General features: G+C 51.4%; 1 protein-coding gene across 3 annotated transcripts in view; it reads right to left on the bottom strand.

Moving 5' to 3' along the window:
* ARHGEF17 (Rho guanine nucleotide exchange factor 17) overlaps positions 1–27,346 on the bottom strand; it is a 398,121-nt gene that overhangs the window by 101,118 nt on the left and 269,657 nt on the right. For all 3 annotated transcript variants that reach the window (XM_029602126.1, XM_029602128.1, XM_029602129.1), the window contains exons 3-6: positions 19,123–19,305; positions 13,124–13,240; positions 10,523–10,615; positions 1,585–1,761 (exon numbers count right to left, since the gene is read on the bottom strand). In XM_029602126.1, coding sequence (XP_029457986.1) covers positions 1,585–1,761; positions 10,523–10,615; positions 13,124–13,240; positions 19,123–19,305 — 570 coding nt within the window. The remainder of the gene's footprint in view (positions 1–1,584; positions 1,762–10,522; positions 10,616–13,123; positions 13,241–19,122; positions 19,306–27,346) is intronic.

The raw sequence follows: 27,346 nt of genomic DNA, 5'->3' as shown, positions 1-27,346 counted from the left end.
AACGAACTTTCAGCTTTCTAAAGAAATGGGCATTAGGCTAACAAATGAAGAGGATTTCCGGGCCTTTGGGGAGGAGGGCGGCATTTGAGGGACATGTTCTGATTTCCATACACAAATCGAACCTTGAAAAGATTTGCAAGTCGATGGCGCTTCCTTTATGCCTTTTTTTTTTTTTTTTTTTACGACAGGTAAAGGTGCGCCTGTACGTCGGGCCACACGATAACCTGATATTCAAACTCAATTTATGTGCGTATCTTGCGTCTGAAGATCAGGTTGTTTTGTGTGTTTGAAATGACTCTGAAGGTAGGCGCATTACTCAGGATGCCCCCATTCTAAGTCTAACGCTTTGGAAACAGACCCATCCGGCCCAGGGTGAACCGGCAACGCGGGTGCACGAACTGCATAAAAACAGCAGAATGGAAGAAACATTCCCATTATTATTATTATTAACTGCAAACTTTAAAAAAAAAAAAAAAAAAACCACCACTTACTCTCGTCCCCGAGAAAAGAACAATTAACTTCATTAGGCTGCCGTGGAGGGAACGCATGTTCTGATCTCGGGCTGTTAGGGAAGGTTAAAAACCTCCCCTCACAGCACTGACCTTGAATCCACCCCCATCGGGTGCTTGATAAGCCCCGTGATAACCCCCAGACAGGTCCCAGCAGAACTTCAGCCCTTTCGGAAGTCACAAACTGCTGCTCTCTTGCCCGGAAGGCGGCCTTGAAATTTAGCATGGCGAGGGGGCGCCAAGGAAAAAGGCAGTGCCAGAGATGCCAGGATGGGTCACAAGACGATGGGGCTCTTGGGAAAGATGTCACAAACAAAGCGGGAATGTTCACCTGATCCCCAACTCAGAGCAGCTCTATATTTATACTAGATGCCTCTTCTGTATACAAAAAAAAAAAGAGGGGGTCATGATGCAAAAAGTAATTCTATTATATTCCACCGTCTGTCAGGCCTGGCCAAACACTGGGAAGGTTCTTTGGAGTCCTGCAGATACGGTGGGTTCCTTCCTGCATGCACGCAAGGGGAGCCTTGTGACAAAGTGTGACCGTTCCCCCAAACCGTGCGCCTGCAATCAGCGTGCACCCAGAGCTTACGGGGGGCCAGAATCCCGCAACCTCTCTACTTCAGTTTTGCTTCGGGATCCCCAGCTCCCGAGCCTCTTCCTCTTAATGTGACATGAAGGTGCCAACGTTACACTGCCGTAACCAGTACCGTTTACTCCGACTGCCCAGTCCTGGGCTCACACCCTTCTCTAACTACAAACTAACCTTTCGCAAGGTGGAGAAGGAAGGTTGCTCAAGCAGAACTGGTGGGTGTCTGCCTGATCCTGGAAAGGGATGTGAAAGTTCTCCACAAAAGTCTGAAACCAATTCACACCCTGCCCATTCCTCTTTCTTCCCACCCCCTTCAGCGAGGTAGCACGATGAGCACACGAGAGAGAGGGCCTTCCACTGGGAAAACCCTGCTGGCCATCTGCCACAGAGCCACGTAAGAGTTAGGATCTACTACAGGGCCCACGCAATCCCCCTCTTCCCCAGCCCTGAGGTCCCGACTGGTACAAAGCCTCATGTACATACATCCTCCATGCCTTCGATGTGGGACTCAATCTCCTGGACGATCCTGGTGTCCTTCTCAACCTCTTCCGCACTTTTCATGCCTTTGTTTATCCTCTGTGCCAGCTGCTTGATGTTCCTCTGCGCGTCCATCAGGAAGGGGTGGTCCGGGTGCTCCTCGGGCGTGTGCTTCAGCAGGTCCTAAAAGAGAAACAAGAGGAGAGGAAATGGCAAGAAATGCCTCATTTTACAAGATATTGCAAACAGCCCTGGGGGAGAGGGGGAAAGAAGTGCAGGGCTGCAGTTTGCCAGGTCAATGGGAGAGATTTTATTCACCTACAGCACAAACAGTGCCAAGGTCTTCTCAAACCACCAACCCCTCTGCACATAGTGGAGGGCTGACAGGAGATACTGGTATCTCTCACCACATGATATCCTGGAAGCACTGGACGTATAATTAGGGACATCACCACACCACACAAGTGGCCTTGTGAATGGACGTTATCCAGTTTGCCACAGATCAGACGCACATCACACATGGTGGGAGCAGAGGATTCCCCATACAGCCCCATCAAGGTACTTTTTCACCCAAATCTAGAGCAACCACTCCCAGGGGAGAAACGATAGCTCAGTTTTCCAGACTGATTCAATCTTTGGTCTGTCTGCTGAGACCGTCAGCTAGCGTAACACCAGCCCTTGAGAATGCCATTCACCAACTCAAAAACAGCGAGCGGTATCCTTGAGAGCGCGCGCGCGGCGCTGAGGCAAACATCAGGCTCTGAGTGGGACCGAGACTCAGTGCACGCTCACGGACCCTGCGGCAGCCCTGCCCCTTCCAAAGGACACCCGCAGGAAAGGGAAGGGCTGCCATGGGGACTTCAAGTGTGAGCGGGCTCACAACGTTCACTGTCTTGCAACTGGCACGCCTCCATGAGGATGGAGGGAGAACGGGCAGACAGCGAGACCGTGGGGTGAGAGAGGAAGTGCAGGAGTGAGAAACAATTAATGTCCATTTTGTGATGTGGACAGAACTGAGCTGAAACCATCACTTCACTCCACACAGGCCATCGAAAGACCAACAAGAAGTTTTTTTTCATCACTGCAATTCTGGATTGGACCTCAACCAAGAGGCCTGCAGTGATGGGTTTGAGTATCATCTGCACCAATCCCCCCAGTCACTGGTAGGTGGGTGGTGAGGAACTCATGGATTAGCAAGGATAAAAATATCGAAAGCCGTGAATCGCACTGAGTAAAACCTGAAATGTATAGACATTTCTTGAGGCGGCCAAACAATATTCACTGCATGATTTTAATATCTGAATAAAATAGAGCTCTTAAACATGGGATTGCACAATCATACAAGGATCAGCCACTGAGCTCCAGAAGTTGATATAAAAGATGGCAGAACAAAGCCCTTAGAAGGTCGTAGGAAACACCCTGCAGACGGTAACATTCACAGAGCCCATCAAGCACTGGTGATCACCCTCCATGCCTGGCTCTGCACAGGAAGAGAATTTCATTCTGCTGCTTGGAAATCGGAGTGCTATAAAGAGGAGGCATCATGAAACTTGTCCTGCTAGTGTGTGAGGTGGTTTTGGACAGTTTAATTCAACTTAATTGTTGGAAGCATGGACCCTTGGGCTGAGGTGGAGTTGGCACAACCTGCAGGGAGGAGCCTTACAAGTCCCCACCGTCAGCTGGTGGAGTCAAAGGAGGCAGAGACTCAACTGGAGCTTTGCCTATTCCAGCCCACGCTCCCCTTGGGTTCAGCCTTTGGGTGCCGGGGCCGGCAGGTCTTAGATGGGGGCCTCTGCTGATGGTTAGAAGATCCGTCAAACTTGCTTGGTGATTCCGGAAACAGATGAGGGTCGGTAGCAGGCACTATTCAAAGAGGTCCAGGAATCAGGGAGTGATCAGAGGCAGGTACTGCTCAAGGAAATCCAGCAGTCAGGCCAAGGTCAATACTGGGAATCTGTCCGAAAGAAAGGCAGGATGGAGAGACAGGACAGGGAAGACGAGGAGCAACAGAGGAGGCAAGGCACACTGAAGAACTAAGGAACTGAAAACTGACCACAGGAGACAAATGAGGACCACAAAAACTGAAGAGCGAAGACGCTGGAACTGAAGAAAATGGTTCAGGACTAGGGAATGCAGAGACAGGACTGCTGAGGCAAATCATGCTATTAGGCAGTAGGGACACCTGGTTGCCGAGGCGCCAGAGGGATGTCTGTCATGGCCTTATATAGGCCAGAGAGGGTGACATCATCCGTGGGCGCCTGTTGGGTTTTCCCGCCGTTGGCCCTTCAAGGCTGGGGAAGTTGGCACATGCGCACCCTACGGGCAGTGGGGACCTGCAGAGTCGGTGCTGTCCTGCCGTGATGGTCTTCGGCAGCGTCCTGCCATGCTTGGAAAAGAGACAAGCTAGCAGCATCCTGATCAGGGGGAAGGCCTAGCCCAGGAGTAAGTGCGGCGGTCTGCGGGAGGAGCTCGCAGATCATCAAATGCAACATTAATGTCAAGAGATACATTGGTATCAGGGAAACTGATAACGTTAGTTAATGATATTCAATGTTCTATGTCACAGACTATTGCTCAACACAGCTGGTAAAGAGGTCAACCAATTAACTAACCTACTCGTACTTCTATTATAATAGTGACAGCTCAGAAGGGGTGCAGAATGGGCTCTGGGGTCCCTCATTAACCACCAGCTAGGAAAGGGGAAGTTGGAGTCAAGAGTGACAAGGCCGTGACCGGGATTCCCCAGGCCTTGATGGATAACGAACTTCTGCAGGCCCAGTCAATGAAACAGAGAAAGAAAGGAAGATTCGGAAATAGGTTTCATACACTTCAAAGCGTCTCGCACACGGCACAGAAGCAAGGCCGGGAAAAGGCAGCTACATCTCGGGTGCACATGACCACACAGCTCCAAATCAAACGGGCCTGGGCGGGACCACCCTAGATTCACTCCCATTGTATCTGTGGGTTTCTTTTGCTTTTTGGGTTTTGTTTTGTTTTTTTAAGCAGAGGGCTTAATCCCTCCTGCTTTATTAATAGTCGTGGCATCATCATGTCCTCAATGGGGTCACGCAGTGGGGAGTTAACCTACACCTTACCCCCATATCCAGAATCTCTGTCTGAACCAAAAAGCTGAGAAGGGACGGAACTCACCCAAAGGGTCAGACCCTGCGCGTGGACCTTAGTCAAAAAGAGAGATTGTGACGTCTCACTCCTTACAGCGCCCGTGAATGCCGTCTCGGGCTCTTAAGAATGGGATTAAAGCCAGAGCTGGCTCACCCTGACCCTTCTGGCGGGAGGCGCAGATGGAGAAAGAGCTTTAAAGAAAAGGTTGAGGATAGCAAAGTGCCAAGTAAAGAGCCCCAGAGCAAGAAGTTCCCCGGGACGTCTCCAGTCACAGAGTTTTCAGGGTGACCAAAACTTAACTACAATGCGCGTGGGTATCCTAAAAGCCAGAGCGCTTCCTGGCTCTCCAGGACTGGAGGTCGAATCTCTTGATGAACTGCGTGTCCCAACCCGGCCCCGGAGAGACACCCAACCGCTCTGGGTTTCGGGGCAGCCTCAGCAACCCTGCACGAGATAAATCTTATACTGGGGCTCCAGCGTCTGCCAACCTCTCTCAGGCACACTCACTGCGGATATCCTGAAAAAGGTTTTGCCTCCAGCACAGGGCTGTCTCCGAGGCTCCATCAAATTTCTGAAGGACTGCGTGCGCAAACGTTTTCTCCTTCTCCCAGTTTTTATAAGCCCAATTCAAATCCGTGCACCGCAGGCGAGCCAGTAAAACGCAGATGTCATCATCGGGATTTCTTACGTGAGGGCGCACGTGCATGCCTTGGAGGGAACGGTGGTAGCGAGACACTGAATGAATGACATGATCCTCTCGGCAATAATTACATTTTTGGGGCTTGCAAACGTCTTTGTGCTGCTCCAGAGTAAATTGATTCTCTGATGCAACAAGTGGTTAGACTGCTGTTAATTAGCATCAAACCACATCACACAGCACGAATATCCATCATAAAGATAGATGAAGAAACAGTACAGCAAGCCCTGCAGGGATAAGGGGTGAGGGAGAGAGAGAGAGAAGCAGCAGTGACACAGGCCTCCGGGGATAAATAGGCACTTTGTAGAAATGACGCCTCTGATTTGTGGTTGACATGAACTCCGCAGAGAGAGCATCCTCAGCGTTGCCCTGCATTTCGACTGTGCAGTCAGTCTGTGTGAAAAAGCACTGCTATCTGACTTCCAGTTTTTAACCCCAATCGCTGCGTGGTGAAAATGGAACAAGAAGTGCAGAATACGATTTTTCCTGCCCCGCTGTCATTGGCCAGTCGACCAGCAAGCATCCAGCATGCTCAACTTATTGTCGGATGACATCAGCTCAAAGGTGAACATATCCCAGGGAACCGAGAAAGATAGAGAAATCGTCCCAGTTGCACTGGGCGCCGGCGGCCCAATTGAAGCACATCTTGATATGTTGCCTGCACGTATATATTCCTATCAGCTCCAGAAGGAAGCTCTCTTTGGCACAACGCAAGTTTTAAGAAGAGCACTAGCGGTGAATCTGAGAGAGACCGAGCTCGTACCCGGCTTACGAGTGAGGTTCATTCCCGTCATCCCGGCCCTCGGTTCAGCTAAAACACGCAGGCCTTTCACAGTGCGTGCGCGTCAAGCCCGACCGCTACAACGTGTTTTAAGTCGGGGGAGGAAAAGGAGGCACGGAGAGTTGATCTGGAAACGTCCTGCTGCCTGTGGACCTTCTGGCAGTTTTGTAAGGGAAACCCACCCCAGGTAATTTGCCTCTGGAAATTATCGGAGCGGGAGGAGAGCGCCAGCTTGCCGGCCGCCAAAAACTGCCCCTGAAGGGCTTCTGGTTTTCAACCCGATCTCAAGCACCAGAGGACTCCTTTTGTGGCTCGCTCATGGGCTGGGCAGGCGCAGATCAATCCCGTCGAGCCCAGGGTGCCTGGCACTCTCCCCTTTCTGGCCAGCCAAAGCTTCCCGCGCCACGTGGCAGACTCGCACACAGCACCGCGGTTCCACACTGCAGTGCCTGAATGCAAATAGATTCACAGCCACGGCAAGGAGATCTTATTTCTGAAACACGACGGGCAGCCACTAAGAGCTATTTCCAAACAGCCTGCGCAGCTGCCAAGCGCACAGGACGCTTTTATCGTGTGCATCCCCAGTGTAAAGCGAGCGAGCTAGAAGTGCCCTCACACTTTGCATTATTTTTTCTCCTCCACAACATAAACACCTCCCCTTCTCCCGCCCCCCCCCCCCAGAATGCCTCCTTTTAACTCGGCTACAAGTGCACCCACTATGGAAGCCCGTGCGTGATTTTAGACAGCAGAGGAGGGTTTCCAAAGGGATCAGTTTACCGGGTTAAATGGTTTTGGAAAATGCCTCTATCTGCACTACCCTGGAGGGACGGCTGCCACTGACTTGACCGTGCCAGATCTGAACTTGTGACCAGCAGGCTTATCGGGGCTGAAGCTGCTGACCCCCGTGCACACAGACAGCCCAGCAACCTCTAGGGCCTGCGACATCCCACTGCTGCCACCACTAAGCAAGTGGGAAGATGCCTGTGAAGACTGGGTGGACAGCAAAGATATAACAGGAGGGATACAAGAAGCCAATAGAAAAGTAATGAGCACTTCCTCTTAGTTCAGCTCTGGAAGCTGCTCCTTTCACCTCATAGCAATAAAATACTGGGTTTGAACATAAAGAAAGGCCCGTATTTGCAAGGTGGAGTTACACCATTTAACAGGTTCTGGTTTTAGAAAGAACTGCTGGCTGTTCCAGGGTTTCCCCCCTATGATAGGGTCATTTCTTGTGCATATCTGATAGGGGTTACCATGGGAAGGCTATGAGCGGCCACTAGGGGTCACCGTAAGATCGGTATTGGGCTTGAACCCAAGTTTTTCTCTTGGCACTGCCGGCACCCAGGCAAGTCGCTATATCAGGAGAGTCCCAACTCCTATTAACTGAGTCCTGCTGATTGCAGTAACAGACCCCTGTTTGCTCCCACAGGTTAAAGAGGCCGTCCTCCTCCAAGACTGCCTCTCTCACACGGGTTTTCAAGACGATCTGACTGAAAAGGACATCAAACGGGAAAAATGTTCCCGACCTATCAGGCCTGAGAATTGGCCTTCCGAGACTGTTGACATTTTTACCCTACCGGCTACCGGATCCACCACATTCAAGTCATGCCGTTTAACGTGCGAGGGCACAAGTCTACTGAGCTGACATACTGGGGAGGGCTGGGGTTTCCCAAGTGTTGACACGTGTTTGTTTCCTACTGGAGCCTCTGCCCTTATCTTGAATGTGCACCCCTCTGCCACCCCCTCCCCCTCCCAAACACTCTTGCAAATATCATTGACCGCAAAGCTGCTGTTCCCCAATTTTCCATCAATGCATTTGGTTTTTCCTCATTTTTTTTTTTTGGAAAGCAAAAGGAATACCCCAGAAACAAGGCATGACATGCAAGCAGGTAAACTGGAACCAGAGAACAAGTGTTTTGGGGGGCAGTATTCAGCCACTGAGGGCCTCGGCTGAAACCTATCTGGCTAACTAGCAGGGTTTATTGCCAATAACTTATGTGGCTAACTCTGCTCCTCCTCCTTGAAACGACTCCCGTCCATCCCCGGAACCCCCCGACTCATGCACCTAAATTCTAGCTGCATAACTTGTTATCCTGCCAGAATTTAGGAGCATAAGTCTTTTTTAATAAGCCACTTTTGCCATTTAGATGGATAACTTTTGAGTTATCCATCTAAATGGCTTTTGAATATGGATCTCTTTGTTAATAATGGGGTAGATATTCAATGGACAGCCAGCTAAATAACTTAACCAGATAACACTAAGTTACAGGGATATTCAGTGGCACGGCCATGCCACTGAATATCCACACGCAAATCACTACTTAGCCGGATAAGTATTAACTTATCCGCCTAAGTATCAATATCGCTACTTAGCTGGATAACTTATCCAGAAAAGTAGCGTCACTCCGATCTGCCCATTGCCCGCCCGCTTTTTGTCTGTCAGAAAGATAGCTGGATAAGTAACTTATCCAGCTATCTAGCAGCCGCTGAGTTTGCCCGGATAATCAGTGGCTGCTAGATAGCTGGATAAGTACTACTTCTCTGGCTATCTCCCGTTTGAATATCGGGCCCAATGAAAACAGAAAGGACATCTTGGGACCAGAACCAGGCAGCGCCGGAGTGAGGCCATGTGAGATTGCTTTTCTAGCTGGACAGTAGACAAAATCAATAAGCAAATAAAAGGCAGCCTAGGGGTAGCAAGGATCTCGGTCTTGGGCTGCTGGCTGTGTCTACGCTTCTCACAGGATTGGGGGCAGGGGTGTCAGCTCGGAGATGCCACTAGTTCCAAGCAGCTGCCTCTTTAAGCTCCAGAAAGCAGTGCAAGGAGCAGAAACATGACGTCCCCTGAATCAATTGAAACTCTTGATTATTTTTCCACTTCCTTCTACTGTTCCCTGTAAGATCCCCCCAACCAGGCTAGCAAGCATCAGCGATGACCTTCCACGCTGGATCTGCGTGGCCCGCGCTGGCTGTGATATCTGAGCGACGTGGCGGGCACACCGCAAATCCCATGTTTAGGAGTTGATGCTCATAGAGCAGAGGCCCCTGAGGGCCACAGACTTGCTCCGGTTTTCAGGGTAACCAAGCTGCGCATATCAGTCTTGCTTCGAGACCATTTATACGCAGCTCCATCCAACAAACATTCAGTGACGACGTCCTAAAAAAAATAATACGGCCTTGGCTGAGAGTCCCTGTTTCAGCACCAGGGACACGTGATGAAGCACACCGAAAAGCACTGGACCAGTGAGGGGCTGGAAGACCTGGGGTCGGCTTGGGTGACCCTCGTTGAACTCTTTTACGAAAACAAACCATTTTTTTTTCCTCAAGTGGAAGAGGCCTGGCCACAGCCCCCTGACAGGGGACGGGCATCACACTGCTGAACTGGACTGGGTGAATTCTTGCCGCTGGTCAGAGAAAGGAAATGAGCTTCGGACAGTCCCACTGTGATCAGAAATAAGCTAGGGAATCGGAGGAAAAGCTGAAAGAATTCCCCAAACGTCGACTTTGCCGTCATAGTTTTAATTCCTACTGGGCCACCTTCCAAAATACCGCACAGTACAGAAAACGTGAAGCTGTCATCGTTCCGCCCGCCTTTAGCGACCATCTGTACTGCACCAGAGTTAAAAGGAAAACAGAGAGCACCGGCACCGCTCTCTCTCCGGCTCGGTTTCAAGGAGGAAGGTGCATGTGCGGTTCATTAAGGAATGACATCACATCCAATGCATTCGGCAGAAACTATTTCCTCCCCCCCCCACGGCCCATGGACGGAATCAACTACCGAAGCAGTGACGTCAACGCCCAACAAGAAAGACATCAAGCCCAAGAGGCTGGCGATCAGCCCCGAAGCAGAGCCCCCCCTGAAAGGGGCAAAGCCTGGGAAACCCGGAACAAAAGAGTATGGGGCCAGGGTGAAGCAGGCAGGGCGGCGGCAAGTAAGAGCGGCAGCTCAGGCAACCTTTCCGCATCCCCGGGCGCAGGGCTCGGCTCTCCTTTTTCATCGATGATCCAATGGATTTTATGGGGGGGGAGGGGGAGGGCGGGGCGTGTTTTTCTGGACCTATCTTCGCATCACATCTGTCTCAAGACTGGGGAAGGGAGAGATGCGAAAAAAAAACAAAAAACAGAGCAGGTGGAAGCTTTCATGGTGAAAAAAAAGAATCCAGAGGACGATTCATGACAGCAAAACAGCGAGCAGCGCGCTGCTTGGGAATCGCCTGAGGAGGAGAACGCTAGCGGGCATGTCTTGTCTTTGAAGCGGATAAGCACAGCCCAGCAGCTTCCTTTCTTCTGGAGGGGGGGGGGGGGGGATGAGGCTGCTGGTTATTAATCCTTTTTACGTGTACCTTGACAATGAGCTCGTAGCGCGGAATCCTCTGCACGGGTTTGATCATCAGATCAGACAGCGCTTGTTTTTCCTTGTTTTCTCTCATGCATTGCTGGGGAAAAAACAAAAAAAAATTAACGAGAAACAGAAATCGTTACTGAAGGACTCCAGAATGAACGGCAAGTCAGAGATTTTATTTTTATTTATTTTTTTTTTTACTGAGCCCAGAATAGAACAGGCCCTGCGGGGAATCTGCCGGTCTGTTCTGATGGCGAGCTGAGGAAATCTTATTTGTAATATCTTGGGTCATGACGACCAATCGATGACCTGCTGGGAGATATTCATCATCTATTAAGTGCCACTCACGGAAGGGGCATCCAGTCCAGGTCCCTCAACTCTCCTACAGGCCAATACAGTACAGTGCGCTCCGGCGGAGCGTACTGTTAACCCGCATCTGGACGCGCGTTTTCGACGCGCTAGCTTTACCCCTTATTCAGTAAGGGGTAATAGCGCGTCGAAAACGCACGTCCAACACCCCCAAAACTAATAGCGCCTGCAACATGCAAATGCATGCAGATGGCCCTATTAGTCATTCCCGCGTGATTCAGTAAGTAAAATGTGCAGCCAAGCCACACATTTTACTTTCAGAAATTAACGCCTACCCAAAGGTAGGCGTTAATTTCTGCAGGCACCGGGAAAGTGCACAGAAAAGCAGTAAAAACTGGTTTTCTGTGCACCCTCCAACTTAATATCATGGCGATATTAAGTCGGAGGTCCCCAAAGTTAAAAATAATTAAAAATTAAAAAAAAAAAAAAAAAAGTGAAATCGGCCCACGGCTTGAAAACCGGACGCTCAATTTTGCCGGCCTCCGATTTCCGAACCCATGGCTGTCAGCGGGTTTCAGAACCGACGCCAGCAAAATTGAGCATCGGCTGTCAAACTCGCTGACAGACACCGCTCCTGTCAAAAAAGAGGCGCTAGGGATGCGCTAGTGTCCCTAGCGCCTCTTTTTACCGCAGGCCCTAATTTTAATTTTTACTGAATCGCGTGCATAGGAGAGCCGCAGGCCGATTTAAAATTTTTTTACTGTATCGGCCCGCTAGTTAGATAGGTACTACTGTTAACCCGTCATGTCAGAACAATCCTGCACATCCCTCTCTGGGGAGAGTGGAGGGCGTTCTTAGGAGATATCATTTGTAATGGGACTGGATGAAGAACCGCAGTGACCCAGGTACTTCTGTGGAAATCCTGCATTACCACCACACAGCATTGGGGCAGAATTCCCCTCTGTTAAAAACTGTCTTTCTTTCACTCTGAACTCGGCATACAGGCAGCTTGCATAGGTCAGACAGAGGAGGATGCGGTGGGGTGAGAGCCTTGGTGGAGAGGGGGGAGAGAAAACTGGGGAGGTTGTGACTAAGGAGGAGGAAGGGGAAGTCAGAGGAGGAGGGGGAGGGAGAGGGAGACCTGGAGAAGGCTGAGCCTAGAGAGGGGAGGGAGAGAAACAGAGCTGTGGGTTCAAACCTGAGGGTGGGGGAGAGAGAAAACAGTGGAGGGGGTTCTCTGGGTCAGGGAGACAGGGAGATGGGGGTAGAAATGTCACGTCTGGGGAAAGAGGCAGCAAACTAGGAAGGGAGGAGTTCACAGCTCAGGAAGGGTAGGGAGTGAACTGGGGGTGGGACGTGCAGCTGATGTAGGGGAGGGAGTGAACAAGCTGGGGGGAGGGAGAGAGGTGTCTGGTCAAGCTCGGGGAGGTGCCAGGTCTTATAATGCACTATTGCAATATTCCTAGGAAAATTCTGCTCAAACAAAATGTTAATTTTGCATCTTTGAATAATAAGTTTTTTGTGCATTACATTTTAAATTAAGTATTACTCACACAGTATATAATTTTGCCAAATAAAGTATGCAGAATTTGAAAATACTGGGGCCGATGCAATAAAAAGCGCGGGAAGCGGGCGCCCACTTTCCTAACGTGCGCATGGTGCCCGCAAGGGAGGGCGCCATGCAATACCCAAATTAGGGGGTCGCGCTAGCAAGGAGGCGCTAGGGTCGACCTTAGCGCCTCCTCGCTAACGCGACCCCGCCGCGGCTGCCGGTTATGAAGACCGACGCCGGTAAACTCGGCGTCGGTCTTCATAACTCGGCGGTCTGCTGAGGTTTTTTTTTTTTTCTTACTTCTTTTACCTGCGCTCAGCTATTAACACCTGCTCCAGGCGGGCGTTAATATCTGAGAGCAAAATGTGCGACTGAGACGCACATTTATTTTTTTGCATGCAGAGTGTATGAGTGCATTTGCATGGGATGAGCACTCTCTCATTCACTCCGCGTCCGATGCGGGTTAAATAGGCGCTGATCCCCCTACTGCATTAGGGGGTGGTTTAGCGCCTATTTAACCCATGTTGGAGCGCGTGTCGGCTGAGCGCGCTGTATTATGCAATACAGCACGCTGTGTGCAGAATGTCCCCAGGAGTAAAACCACGTGCAGACAATGAAACACAAATCTAATGCAAAAGTAGGAAGAGACTTTGTTTCTAGGATTCCATAAAGCAAGGTGGGCGCTGGGAAGGGGGTCACGGGGTCAGCCTTGGCGTCACACAGCCAAGCCAACTCACGTACCTCCAGGAACTTCAGAAAGGCAGGCCTGGCTTCCTTGGCGATTCGGACCGCATCTCTGGCATTCAGGAAGTTGTCAATGTAAGCAGAGTAGATATCCACCAGGATCTCCTTGGAAAACTGGAAAACGGCAAGAACAAGGCCCATTCACCCACTGCATGGCCACGAGCTCAAACCAGAGAGAAATGAATCCACTCCCCGGGAGGGGGGAATACAAGGCACCAAGAGAAAAAAAAATCATATCCCAAACTGAATTTAAAAAAACAACAACAAACAAATATATTTATATTATATAAAGAATCGCCTTGTAACTCACTCCTGAGCGGACTCCCTGACAATACATTAAGATCCCTTCAGATTCTTCAAAATTCAGTTGCTCGTATCCTAACCGGCACCGGCACTTGTGGTCCCATGACACCAGTACCACGCTCCCTCCGCTGGCTTCCGGTCCGCTGGAGGTTTACGTTCAAGGTCTTGATGCCAATGCATAAATTATTTAATAAATGTCTCCGCACTTTTGCAAATTCAGACTCCTGTCACGCACCTTCCCCTGGCCTGGTCCGTCGGGCTGGAAGAGGAGGCCGGGCCCATCCTGAGGGGGCTCCGCGCTTGACTGACTGCGCACGATGCCCAATTCTGATTTCTTTTACAAAGCCCTTAAAACGTGGCTTATTAGGCAAGCATCTGACTTTGCGGCTCAGTCTCTGCACCAGATTTTCTATCCTTGGTGTGGTTTGAATACCGAAAGGGCTTTGTGTAAGGGATTATTAAGAACCGATCGCTTCTCAAAGGGTTATTTGAGCTTGTTTTTGCGTTTGCATTTTCTCTCTCTTTTATTGTGGATTTCGGGGTAGATTTTAAAAGAAGCGCGCGCGCACATGTTATAAAATCGGGGGTTGGCGCACGCAAGGGGGTGCACAATTATGCACCTTGTGCGCGCTGAGCCGCGCTGCCTTTCCCCGTTCCCCCCGCAACCTAAGCTTCCCACCCCTTCCCCTAACCTTTCCCCCTTCCCCCGCCCAGTCCTAGTCTAACCCCCGCCAAAATTATTATTTTTTTTATTTTATATGTTAAGATGAGTTTTGACCTGTTTTACTGTTAATTGTCACCACTGTTCCTTGTACCGCCCCTGAGCGAATGTTGAAGTTACACTGTAAACCGATACGATTTGTATATTTTACGGGAATGTTGGTATAGAAAAAAAATAAAAATAAATAAATAAATAATATCTTATCTTTTGCGCCTGCCTCCGGGAAATGGCCGCTCTGTCGGAGGCCTCTGGCCCCGCCCACACCGGACCGCCCCTTCAGTAAAGCCCCGAGACTTACACGCATCCTAGGGCTTTATGCACGCCCCCGGGCCTGTTAAAAATAGGCCGGGCGCGCATAACCCTTTTTAAAATTCGGCCCTTTATTTTATGTGCCTCGGTTTCACTGGCTTCTGTGGTTGATTTATGTTATACTTTTTAGATTTTATGTCTCTGGTTATGAATGCTTTTATTGTAATCACGCTGCAAAAAACCCCCTACACCGTATTCCAGAGACCCTTACAGTCCAGTACCCATCAAATAAAAACAACTGGGCAGCCGGTCTTATATTGCAAACCAGATTCCAATCTAACACACTTTGTGAAATCAGCTTCTTATCTTACCACATTTTTTGTAGGTCCGACGCTCAATGGGCTTATAAAATTGTAAAGGTCCTTTAAAGCTGAAAGTCCACCTTTCTTTATTTCAGTTTTTATATTTAAATGATCTCAAACTAAGCCCCACTTTTCCAAAGCAAGATGTCCTGATTTCTCTCTTTTGCTTTTTCAAAGTGAAGCTTCCCCACAATAACTAAAGCCGGTTTAGATGAAGGCATTGAATTTGTCCTGATTTCAAGCTTGAAAAAAAGAGAAGAGAGATGTGAGCGTTGGAAAGAAATAACCCCCCTGAGGCAGACGGGCGATCGAAACAGGACATCGTGTCGGGCTTGGATCGGACTTTGAATGGCAAGATCAGAGGAGCTATTATTGTGGGGAAGCTTCACTCTGAAAAAGCAAAAGAAAGAAATCAGGACATCTGGCTTTGAAAACGTGGGGCTTTGTTTGCGATCATTTAAATATAAAAACTGAAATAAAGAAAGGTGGACTTTCAGCTTGAAAGGAGGGCTTTTACAATTTTATAAGCCCATTGAGTGTCGGACCTACAAAAAATGTGGTAAGAAGCTGATTTCACAAAATGTGTTAGATTGGAATCTGGTTTGAAATATAAGACCGGCTGCCCGATTGTTTTACTTGACGAGCGCTGCTTTTATTGTCACAAACTTTGGGAGTGTTGCTATTGATAAATCTTTAAATAACACCCAAATCAGCTAGAGCTAAGCTCGTCGTGCACTGCATGACCTGTAACCCCCCCCCCCCCCCCGTCCCTCCTTCCCTATGTGCACCCTTCAATAATGAAGATGACCCTCAGCACCGAGTCTGTTCCCGAGGTGGCAGGGGACGCTGGGCAGTACGGAGTTGGCTCATCTGCTTCCGAACCCCCCCCCCCGCCTATTCTCGCCCCCTTCCAATCTCGTGCAGGGACCCTGGGAAGAGAGAGAGAGGGGACAGGGGCTCCCCGACAGCCGCGGTGCAGAATCCAGGGCTAGTCCCAGCCCTTAAGGCTGACCCAGAGGGCCCTGCCGCCCAGGACGGGGGCTGACCCGAGACGGGGAAAACGAGGCGGCGAGTCACGGGGGGACCACGACCACCGCGGAGCACACCCGAGAAGTAAAGCGCACGTCTGACTCCGGATGGCTTGGGAAGAGAGAAGGAGAATAAGGAGGGAGCTCGTACCCGTGGAGATATAAACGCGGTTGTTTTTAATATCCAGATCCTTATTTACAAATTCCTGAAAGGCTCTTGTTCGCTACCTTCTTATAAAAAAAAAAAAACTTTGAACAAGATCTTTTGGTCTCGCCCCCCAACCTCCTGAACTCCAGGCGTCACAGCCTGAGATCAATTATCCTGTCCGTTTATTCTCACAACGCGAGCGGGCAGAAGACTTAGCGTGGCTACTAAGTAAGACAAAGAATCTGACCCAGGGGTCGGCCCGTCGGCTCACTGGCAAGGGCTGAGCCTCAAGTTCCTAGCCGGCGTCTACCACCCAGGCGGGTGGGCACCGGGCTCACTCCAGGCAGAATTCACAACCCTTTCTACGGTGCTGGGAGAGGGAGTCCGAGCCATCGCTCCAGGGCAGCACGCGGTGGCCACACTTGGGGAGGTTCCTGTCAGCCGGGGCTCCTGAGGACGTTAGGATTTGATGGGGATTGATTTTTTTTTTTTCGTAAGCGAAGACTCTGGCCGCGCTCAGCGGGCTGCAAAACGTCAACGCCGCCGCGCGAGGTCCCTGCCAGGGTGCACGGGGGCTGTCGCACCTTTGAAAGTAGCCTGAAGGTGGTCACGCCAGCGGGCGAGGCTCTGAAGGGCAAACCGCGTGCGGCCAAGCTAGGACTGAAAATAACTCCTGCGGTCGACGCTTTCCAAAGTGCAGCGAACGTTATGGGGTTTCAGGTCAGCAGGAGAGACGGCTGGGGCGCCGAGGTTTCAAAGGGAATACGTGAGAGAGAGAGAGAGAGAGATTCAGAAGCACGGAAACCCCAGCAGAGCTTTGCTTCAGACGTTACAAGGACTGGCCGGATCGGGCACGGATGAAAGCTTGGAGACTGCACGCTAGAAGCTCGCCCCTTCCACCCTCCAGCCCCTCCGCTCAATCCCGCGCAGGGCGTGCGAGCCCCACGGGAGATTTTATCCATCGATGATCAAACGGCGGTGATGAGTCCAACACACTAAGTTTCACGCACAAAGCTTCCACCTCAGATTGCTTGCAAACTTTGAATCGACTCGTGAGCCCAAGTCTTAATTCCCTGCAAACTTCACGAAGGGGGGGGGGAAATTCCACAGTGGAAAATCAAGAAAGCTAAAACGTGCAGCGGGACGTTTGCCCCAGAGTGCCTCGTTTCAGGCTGGGCTACCAGCTCCCGCGCTTGTGTTTCGCACACGTTTTTCTGCTTTACCTAGTCCTGCCCGGTTCCACCGCGCTCAATGCCATCCCGTCCCCCCCCGGGGCCGCGCTGATACCGAGCTAAGGGAGACCCGGCAGGCTGCCCCCCCCCCCATCTGCCGCCTACCGGGCAGTCCGCAAAAACCGGAAATGCCGCCTTTTTAAAACAACTCCTCCCTCCGCCGCCGGGACCACAAACGCGATGGCTTGAATTTAAGCAGCGGGATAAAAGGAAGCCTCGGCTGTCGGCAAGCACAGGCGGGCGGTTTCCATGCTTCCCGGGCGGCTCGCAGGTCTGCGGCTACGCTGCAAGCTCAGCTGTTAACAGGGAAACTCTGCAGGGAGGGTTTCCTTTTGAAAAAATGCACCGACGCCCGCCCCGGACTTTGCGGCCGCTGCAGTGAGAGGCAGAAGAACGCAGGCTGCGAAACAGCGCAACCTAAATTTTACCCGCGCCGGCTGGGGGCCAGGGGTGCAATTCCCCGAAAGCCGTTTTCCCGCAGGTAAAACGCGTGAACCTCCGAAATCTGTTCTCCCTGGGGAAACGTTTTACACGATCCAGCCCACTAAATCGGGAGTGGCTTGGTTATGTCAAGACACCCGAAAACTTACATCTGCAGGGAGAGAATAAAACTGCCCCGGGTAGGGCCGGGCACCGCCCCAGCCCCTCCTCAACCCCCTCCCCTGCAAACCAGACTTCAGCCCCTGGAGTCCAGATCTCCCCACCCTCTGGACCTGAAGCCCAGGACACCCCCTGCGCTCCGGGCCTGGTCACGTGACGGGGGCAAGGGCCTGTCGGCGCTGTTTTGAGAAACAGCATCGAACAGGTTCGGGGTTAGGGGGTGCCCCCCGGGTCTTCCTCTGAATATCGAAGATTGCTTTTAGAGGTACGGGGGGGGAAGGGGAGGGGGTCCCACCTGCCCACCCCTAGGTACCAGGGTCATTTTTGGGGGGCTGAGGTGGAGGTGGAGGTTGGAACCCTAGACACCAAGGATATTTATTTATTTGGACGGGGGTGGGGTGGGGTTAGTGAATCAAAGGGGGGCACTTTTAATGAATAAGGGTGGGGGCGGGGGAAGGGGGCAGGCCCTCATCAGGCGGTTGGCATCACGGGGCCTGTGCCATCTCGAAAGACAGCGGGGGAGGGAGAGCGGGTGGCTGACCCCTGGGGTGCTTTTGTACTTATTTGGGGGGGGGGTGAGGGGAGGGGGTCATTTCTCAGGTGACGGCAGCCCTGGCCCAGCTGGGCGGCCATCGAGCGGGAAGGCCCCGCACCGCGATGCGAGTTTTTTGTCGCGCATTTGTCTCCTGATAAGAAAAAAAATCGCGCTGCAGTACGGCCGTGACGATTTGTCGGGGGAGAGGGGGGGGGGCAAATATTGTGGGGCTGCCTCTCCCCTGCGACATCTCCCCCCCCCCCCCCCGCAATAAACTCTCGTGGTTTGGTAAATCTCCCAGTTAGGCCGAGAGCCCTCTGAGGGCAGGGAAGCAGCGACCCACGGTACCTGAATGCAAGCCGCCCCGAAAGTGCCGAAAGGGTCGGAACATGAATTAAATAAATAAATGGGGGGGGGGGGGGGATATCCGGCTCTCTTCTTTTGCCACACGGCCGTATTTAGCCGCTCTGGAAATTTTGGAGGGAAGGGGACCCAACTCCCACGACGGCCGGCAGGGGCCAGCGAGCTAGGCCTGTGGCTCAAAGGCCGCCCTGACCGAGCCGTCCGGGGGGGCTCACGCGGATGACTCCCACGGCGCTGAGGAGCGCGGCCTCCATTGCGGACGCGCTGCCAAGCGATTCGCGGGGTGCCAGGCAGACGATACCTCTCCTGCCACGAGGGCTTTAAATTAAGGAGCGAACCAGCCTCTCTTTCGTGACTTTGGGTTATTAAAAAAAAAAAAACCCTGAACCCCTCCCCCAGAAAGCTCGTTTCGTGGAGCCCGTCCGCGTGGACGGCGCGGGCTCCCCTTTACTTACAGACTTCACCAGCAGGCCCCCCACTTTCTGCGCCTCGTGCCAGGTCTGCACGCACTGGTGCACCTCCTCCAGGAACTGCTCGTGGTGCTCCAGCAGCTCCGGGATCTGCTCGAAGATCTCGTCCACCAGCGAGGGGTCGCACAGGGACGAGTTTTCCGGCTGCTTCAGGGGCTTCATGTAACCCTGAGGGGGGGGGGGGAGGGGGGAGAAAAAAAGACAAAGCACAAAGAGTCACCGTCTGGGCAGGTGAAAAAAAAACCCCAAACATGGCAGCTGGGATCTTACAGCGCCACCGGCAGGCCGGGGCGATGGTTCAGAGCCTCCGAGGTCAATACCCGGGCAGCTTGCGGAACATTTAATCCTCGTTCCTAAAGCACTGTCAGTCCTTTCATCGTCGCGTCCCAAACTGGAATTGACTATCAGGGACGTTAACACCCACCCCACCCCCCACCCCACCGTACGGGTTTTCAATTTCAGCCAAGAGTCCAAGACGGCAGCGCCCTTAGCACGCGGCTCAGACCCTGCGCTTGGATCCCGGCCGTAAGGAGGCAGAGAGCGTTGCTCGGGTTTATCCGGTCCAAGGAGGAACCCAGCTCACCTGCAGGGGTTTGAGGCGCTTTTGGACTTTGACCTTATGGGACGTGACCTCACTCTTGCCGTCTGGAGGTCATTTTTCAACAGGACAGGTGCTAGGCCCATGCTCCCTCCCCCTCCCCCACAGACCGGACCCGAACGGTCCACGAGCGGGGAAGTTACTGAGCCGCCGGAAGAGCTGAACGGCGCGGGGAGGGCTTTTTTTTTTAATCACCAGAATTGAAAAGCACTAACAGCAATGAGCAACTTGAGGACAACAACGAGTCTCTATGCTTAAACCTCTACCCCCCCCCCACCTTGTTATGATACAAATAAAATACGAGGGCACCGCCGCTGTAAAATGCACAAGTGCTTGGACTTAATATTCATTTTCAAAGAGAGAACCTACACGGGTGATTCTGCTGGAAAACGTCAGGTACGCCCTCCGTGTCCCTCCCCATCCCCCTCATCCTCACCAGGGAGCCCCTTTCTTCCCAGCCCCACTATGGAAGCCCACACGGACTCTTAGCCAGGCAGACAGGGCAAGCTAGGGGCTAGCTAGACCGCTTCCAAAACTGCCCTCGCTATAACCAGGGCCAGCAGTCATGGCCAGCAGTCACTAAAGAGGAGTTTACAGAGTCCAGATTAAATCCTTTCCGTTATATTTATACCCACTGGTTCGGCGTGAAAGTGCGTTTCTTACCCCCTTCTCCTCCGTATACGCGCGCAGTAAAAGGGGATCCTCCAGAAGCAGGCCCTGGCCTCTAATATCACAGCAAATCATCATCACCATCCTTTTATTTATGACATGCTTTTCCACCAAAAGACTTCAACGCACATTACGTTTGTTAAGTGATGATCAGGTGCAACACAAGGGAACAGGCCACGGTTAATTTCGTTTACATTATCTAAAGAGCCCCAGAGAGGGAACACAGCGTTCGCCGGTATTAACTAATGATCAGGTGCTGGCCACTGAATCATAATCATCAGGTAGCCATAATCAATCAGGGTCGCAGCATGGGCTTAAGGGTCGGATAACGACGTGGCCAACGATTAATGGCTAGCGCCAACAGCTGCCTCAAAACGCAGCATGGGCTTAAGGGTCGGATAACGACGTGGCCAACGATTAATGGCTAGCGCCAACAGCTGCCTCAAACCGCAGCATGGGCTTAAGGGTCGGATAACGACGTGGCCAACCATTAATGGCTAGCGCCAACAGCTGCCTCAAACCGCAGCATGGGCTTAAGGGTCGGATAACGACGTGGCCAACGATTAATGGCTAGCGCCAACAGCTGCCTCAAACCGCAGCATGGGCTTAAGGGTCGGATAACGACGTGGCCAACGATTAATGGCTAGCGCCAACAGCTGCCTCAAACCGCAGCATGGGCTTAAGGGTCGGATAACGACGTGGCCAACGATTAATGGCTAGCGCCAACAGCTGCCTCAAACCGCAGCATGGGCTTAAGGGTCGGATAACGACGTGGCCAACGATTAATGGCTAGCGCCAACAGCTGCCTCAAAACGCAGCATGGGCTTAAGGGTCGGATAACGACGTGGCCAACGATTAATGGCTAGCGCCAACAGCTGCCTGAAACAACCCAGTGTTTAACAGTTTCCTGAAGAACAGGAGGCCGGGGGGGTGGTCCACCTGATGCAAGAGGCAGAGCCTGGAAAGATTCAGTCCCTAGTGCCAGCGAGTCGCAGAGCTCTCGGGGATGGGACCACAAGGTGGGCTTGCGGCAGAGATTGTCGTTGCTTCGGTAGAGCAGAGTCAGGTCTTGGAGGGACTTGTAGGTCAAGGTCAGGATCTTGAATTTGGTAGAAAAAGGCGTTGACAGCCAGTATAGGCTTTTCAAGACTGGGGCGATGCGGTCAGATTTTATATGACCTTGAGGTCAGGCAGGCAGCAGTGTCCCGTGTAAGCTGTAGGCAGCGGGTTTAGGGGACTGGAGAGTTCAACGTCCAGTGCATTGCAACAGTCCAGGTGTGCAATTCCAGCGGCGCAGATAGCAGTTAGGAAGGCAGCGCTGTCCAGCAACGGTCGGACCATTTGCAGAGCTACATTTTTTATTTATCTGGGAATCTTATCAGTGTTCATTACAAGAAAAATGGGAGAAAATCCGTGCAACAGGTACCCCCCCCCAAAAAAAAACAAAACCCTTGTTTTTATGGATAAAGAGAATTTGGAAAGCGGTTTAGCCCCCTTCGACAGTTGGTTGAAAATTCCCCTGCCTCAGTGCAGCTAGAAGCTGGCACCTTGCTCCGCCCCACGCAAACCTTGAGTTGCATTGATGAGCGATGTTCCCGGGGGCATCTTTAGGTCAGAGGCAGAAAAGGACTCACATTTGCTAATCAACACGCGTCCTCGTCCATTTTTAAAAAAAGGCTCCCCACAGACAAAGCAGGCGCAAATATCAATGTCTGGGATAGGTTTCAAAACAAACGAACGCGTGTTGTGCTGGTGGACCCTTGGACCGAGTGGGGGAGGTTGACGTTACCTGTAGGGAGGAGCCCCACAGGTCCCCACCGTCGGTAGGCAAGGCTGGCGGAAGCAGAGGCCCTGCTGGAGCTTCACCAATGCCAGCCCACATTCCCCTGAGGTTGAGCCCTCGGGTGCCGGGGCCGGCTGCTCTTAGGTGGGGCCTCTGCGGAGGTGGGAGTCCAGGAAGTTGGAACGTAGCGGGCAGCAGGCTGAAGGGTCAGTTGAGGAACAGCCAGGGGTTCAGAGAAGAGAGCAAAGTGAGGATACAGGCCAAGGTCAGGGGCAGGCAGCGAAACCAGAGGTCAAAGGGCGAGGCAAAGGGCGAGGCAGGCGGCAAGAAGTGCAGGGTCAAAGTCCAGTCCGGGGTCAAGTCAAGATCAGGAAAGAGAAGGCGAGGAGCTCAGGAACTGGCAATCCACCACTCTGGCGAGGGCTGACCTATTGCCAAGGCAAGGGCTCCAGGCAGGGGTCAGCCTTAAATAGTTCCAGGGTGAAGATGTCATCAATGAGGGTCGCGAGGCTTTTCCCACCGCAGTCCCTTTAAATTACAAGGAGAGGGGCGCGCGCACGTTGCCTAGGAGAACGCTGGCGGGAACAGGAAGTCAGCGGCATGGCTGGAGGCTCGGGGCCGCAAGGATACGGGGCTCCGGCGGCTCCCAGCCTCCGCCGCCGTTGCAAAGTCCAGTACCAAAACTACACATCATAAATCATTAAAACACGACACAACAACACACACACAACAAAAAAAAAAAAAAGAACTGCAGTCATACACAGTCAAACTGTAAATGCAAAGACAATGATATTCACATGCAGCACAAATACTATCGGCCACACAACAATTGATTACAAAAGCCTAGGGACAGTTTGAAAGTTGCCTCCTTTGTTTGGGTGGACAGAACGACGAGGCCTTGCCGCCTTGCTCAGTCTCTCATCCTGTGCTCAGAAAACGAGAACCGGGAATCGCGCTGGATGTGCACGGATGGACGACTTGGTACCGTGAGCGAAGAGGGGGAGCACCCCAGCAAGTCATGAATTCTGCAGGACCAAACCCAAAATTCTGCGCGTCGAGCACCTCAAAATTAGGGTGAAAAACCAGTAAAAAAGTGATTAATGGGTTTTTGTAGGAACGAGCGATTTTTTTTGTTTTTGCCAGTGAAATTGTTTCACCTGAAATTGAAGGGCCCTAGGCGTATCTGAGTTTGCTCAGCAGCCGGCGTTTGGATCTGGGAAATCTGCCGTCGCCTGTGGCTTGCACTCTGCGCTCAACAGCTGTGCGGAGATCCCCTTTATTGGCAGCCGCTCAGTGACTTAACTACCAGGACGGTAGCAACACCAGGGCTCCAGCCGCTCTCCTTCTTCCTCCGTTTCCGGCCGGCCCCCAGCAAAAAGAGACATGCAGCCCAGATGGGGAAAGGGCTCCGAAGACAGACAGGGCCGCTCTTCCAGCTCACGCTTCTCAAGCTCTCGGTGCCTAACCCCCAGGAAAAATCTCTAAGCATTGCTTTATTTACATAGCATTTATTATGCATTAGCTGTTCCGCATACATTATGCATGCAAAGCAGCTAACTAATAGGGGGCAGATTTTATGGAAAAAATAAAAAAAAACGCGCGAGATACGACTACATCGCACGAGATACACATTTTAACGTACATTATAGCCCTATCGCAGTTCAGCAAGCGAACCCCTTAATTTGAACCCTGGGTGCTGACAGCTTTTCTCTTCACTGCCACGCGGCACGGTATCTGGCCACCATCTTTTCGTTTAACATTCGTCCATTTTCCATCAAGAGAGAAACGTTAGAATTTGACCGAACCCTCAGTCATACAGTTTGGATCTCCTGCTCCTGATGTGAGGGGCTTCTGGACTGGCCCACTTTATGCTCCGGTCATGCATATCGGGAAGGGTTGTGGACGCGTTCCCTTCCGTCTCTGCTCACGATTTCTACTTAGGCATTCATGCTCCCCACTTTCAGTGCTCGCGGGCAGTTCTTGCTCTGCATGTATTCGCCCCTTGCATATTAATATCAGTACAGTCATGTGTTCTTGTGGTGTCGTGAAACTATTTTTTTTCAATACTCTCTAATACTAAGCTTTTTTTTTTATTATTATTTTTCTCCTACTGATTTGTGCCAAGCGACTCGGTCTCCTCACCTACCATATACCCACTGTCAGAGCAACCAAGCGACCTAGTTCCTGAAGGGAATTTAGATGCATTGAGACATAAGAGCCGAGACCAGGAATAGCCAAAAATCTTCCCCCAAGAGCTGGGTCAGGCGACCTCTCTGTATTATATGCATTCATGTCTTCCAGTGCACATATTACTGGAAATACTAGGGAGTCAATATTCAAACCTAAATATTTATGGAAGTTAGCCAAATACGACTTATTTGGATAACTTGCATGGGACATTCAGCAGCACAGCTTTGCTGCTTAATATCTGTGTATAAATCGCCATTTGGACAGATGTGAGTTATATCCAACTAACAGGCCGATTCAGTAAAAGTCACAGGAGAGCGGGCTAGTGCCCGCTCTCCTGTGCGCGCGATTCAGTACTTAAATGAGGGCCCGTGGTAAAAAGAGCGGCGGCTGTCGGCGAGTTTGACAGCCGACGCTCAATTTTGCCGGCGTCGGTTCTCAAACCCGCTGACAGCCACGGATTAGGAAACTGGATGCCGGCAAAAATGAGCGTCCGGTTTTCAACCCATGAGCCAATTTCAAATTTTTTTTTTTAAACTTTTAACTTTCGGGACCTCCGACTTAATATCGCCATGATATTAAATCGGAGGGTGCATAGAAAAGCAGTTTTTACTGCTTTTCTGTGCACTTCCCCGGCGCCGGCAGAAATTAACGCCTACCTTTGGGTAGGCGCTAATTTCTGAAAGTAAAATGTGCGGCTTGGCTACGGGCGCTATTAGTTTTGGGCAGGTTGGACGCGCGTTTTCGACTCCTTATTGAATAAGGGGTAAAGCTAGCGCGTCAAAAATGTGTGTCCAAACACGGGTTAACAGTGTGCTCCACCGGAGCGCACTGTACTGTATCGGCCTGCTCTATGACAGATCTAATTTATCTGATTAACTTAAATGGTAAGTCCAAATATCAGCACTTATCAGTTAAGTTAACTGGATAAGTAGCTCCGCCTCGGTCCAGCCATTGCCCGCCTCTGACTTATCCAGCTATCTACGTAGCCAGATATTCAGCGGCGGCTGCTACTTAGCTGGATACGTCCACTAACTATCGGCCTCCCTAAGTCCGGGCCTGGATTTGCCCATAGGCACACAAGGCCTGCGCCTAGAGCAGCCAAATTCTGGGAAGCAGCGGGCCTGCTGAAAACGTGCTGCCTCCCAGTTCTGCTGAATCTCACTCAGCAGAGAACGGCCTTCAGATCCTGCTCCACCCTCTCCGCTCCCAGTGCAGAGAACAGGAAGGAAGGGTTGAGGCTGGAAGGGACCGAGCAAAGAAAAAACCGCTCTTCTCCGTATTCCAGACCTTCCTCTCCTGTCCTATGCAGGCAACAGGAGCAGGGAGGTGAGGCCCACAGCACACAGCAGGAAGCCAAGAAAAGTCTCTCTGCTCCCTAATCCTGCCCTTCTCCTCCTGTCATTCATGGATTTAAGAGGAGAACGTGAGCCTGGAGCAGAATGAGCAGAACAAAGAAGGCTGTGCCTTAGATGCTCTGCTCTGTTGTCAAGAGGGAGTGGGGCACCAACAATGTCCAGGGGCAGCAGAGTTCTAAATGCGCCAATGTCTTTGCCCAGGGATGGTTGCCAGCATGCAGGTCATTGAGACTGCCGCAGCCCTAATGGTCATGAGAACTCATGAAAGGGGGGAAGTGCCATTGGTGTTCTGATATATCGACCATCAAACCCCACACAGCACAAAGTCATCAACCAGCTTCCCTGCAGTGGCCTGCCTGCACACAGGACTCAACTTGCACCATCTGGGCATGCACAGTCCGGTGAAGGGCTGAACAGAACCCCATATATATATGTCTATAGCTCCAGTGCAGGGTTGAAACAACAGGTATATCCAGAACTCAACGACATTTGCCAACAATCCAGATCAAATGACAACGCCCTTTAGGTAAGCAGTGGCTAACTGGATGATGTGACCTCACCTACTCTCGCCTGTTCTCAGGAAGCCAGATCAGCCATCCTGGGAATAAAGTTATCTTCTCCGCCATCGGAAGAGGGATTCTTGTTCTGGGGGTAGCCCTTGGCGAGTCCTGATGAAACAATGAACCTCAAAGGAAGACTCATCCAAACCACATCCCTTCCAACCTTTTCCGTGGATGAATGGAACCAGGGACGGACTGAGCATTCGCGCAACAGGGCAGTGCCCGATGGCCCACAGCAATCGCCTAGGCTCGGATGGGTGGTTAGGGGCCAACGACGCTTGGTGCCTGGGGGCCCAGATCACTGTCAGTCCGCCCACAGGTGGAACCCAATTCTTTTTTTTTTTCCCCCCAGAAATAATTTTTATTTCTTATCATCTTGCTGCACTGGCAATGTCATAAAACCATGTTACTAGTGAAGGCAACAGTACCATCTGTCGAGATTTACCAAAGCATTCCCTTTTCTGCTTTTCCTTGACAACTGTTTAAACATTCCAAGTAAACGCGTTACCCCTCTTTTTCCAGAAACTTCCAGAAACTGCAAGGGGGGCTACCTGTGATGAGGAAAATGTGGCTGCAGCTGTGGATCAGGATTTTTCCCATGGGGGACAGCAAATCGTAAGACCCAAGGGGATTATGCACAGTCCCTTAAAACAGAATGAACGCAACTGGGCGTAGTTCCAAAAGAAGAGACTCTTTTTGCTAATGGCAGAAGTAAAAGCTTGACCATATAGGAAAAAGAAGAGAACAAGTTCTAAGAATTCAACAGTCTATCAGCACACAAAAAAACAACAGATCCTCTTGCTCCCGATGGGGAAAGTTGTCCCTTCAAATCCCTCAGAAACCGGAGAATCCTGCTCTCCAGCCCGGTTGGTGTCGTCAGCCTCCCAGACAAGTTGTAGTACACTGATACCCAGTCATTTCATCCGCTAATGCGGCCACTTACCCTGAAATCAAAGCCGTGCAGTTGGGTGGAAAGGCCAAAATGGATATTTTTAAAGAAAAGTTAAAAAAAAAAAAATACAAACTGAGCTGGCAGAAACTCAAAGGCTTTTCA

Source organism: Rhinatrema bivittatum, chromosome 5 (genome assembly GCF_901001135.1).
Source record: "Rhinatrema bivittatum chromosome 5, aRhiBiv1.1, whole genome shotgun sequence".
NCBI lineage: Eukaryota > Metazoa > Chordata > Amphibia > Gymnophiona > Rhinatrematidae > Rhinatrema > Rhinatrema bivittatum.
This window is presented reverse-complemented; position numbering and strand designations above follow the sequence as displayed.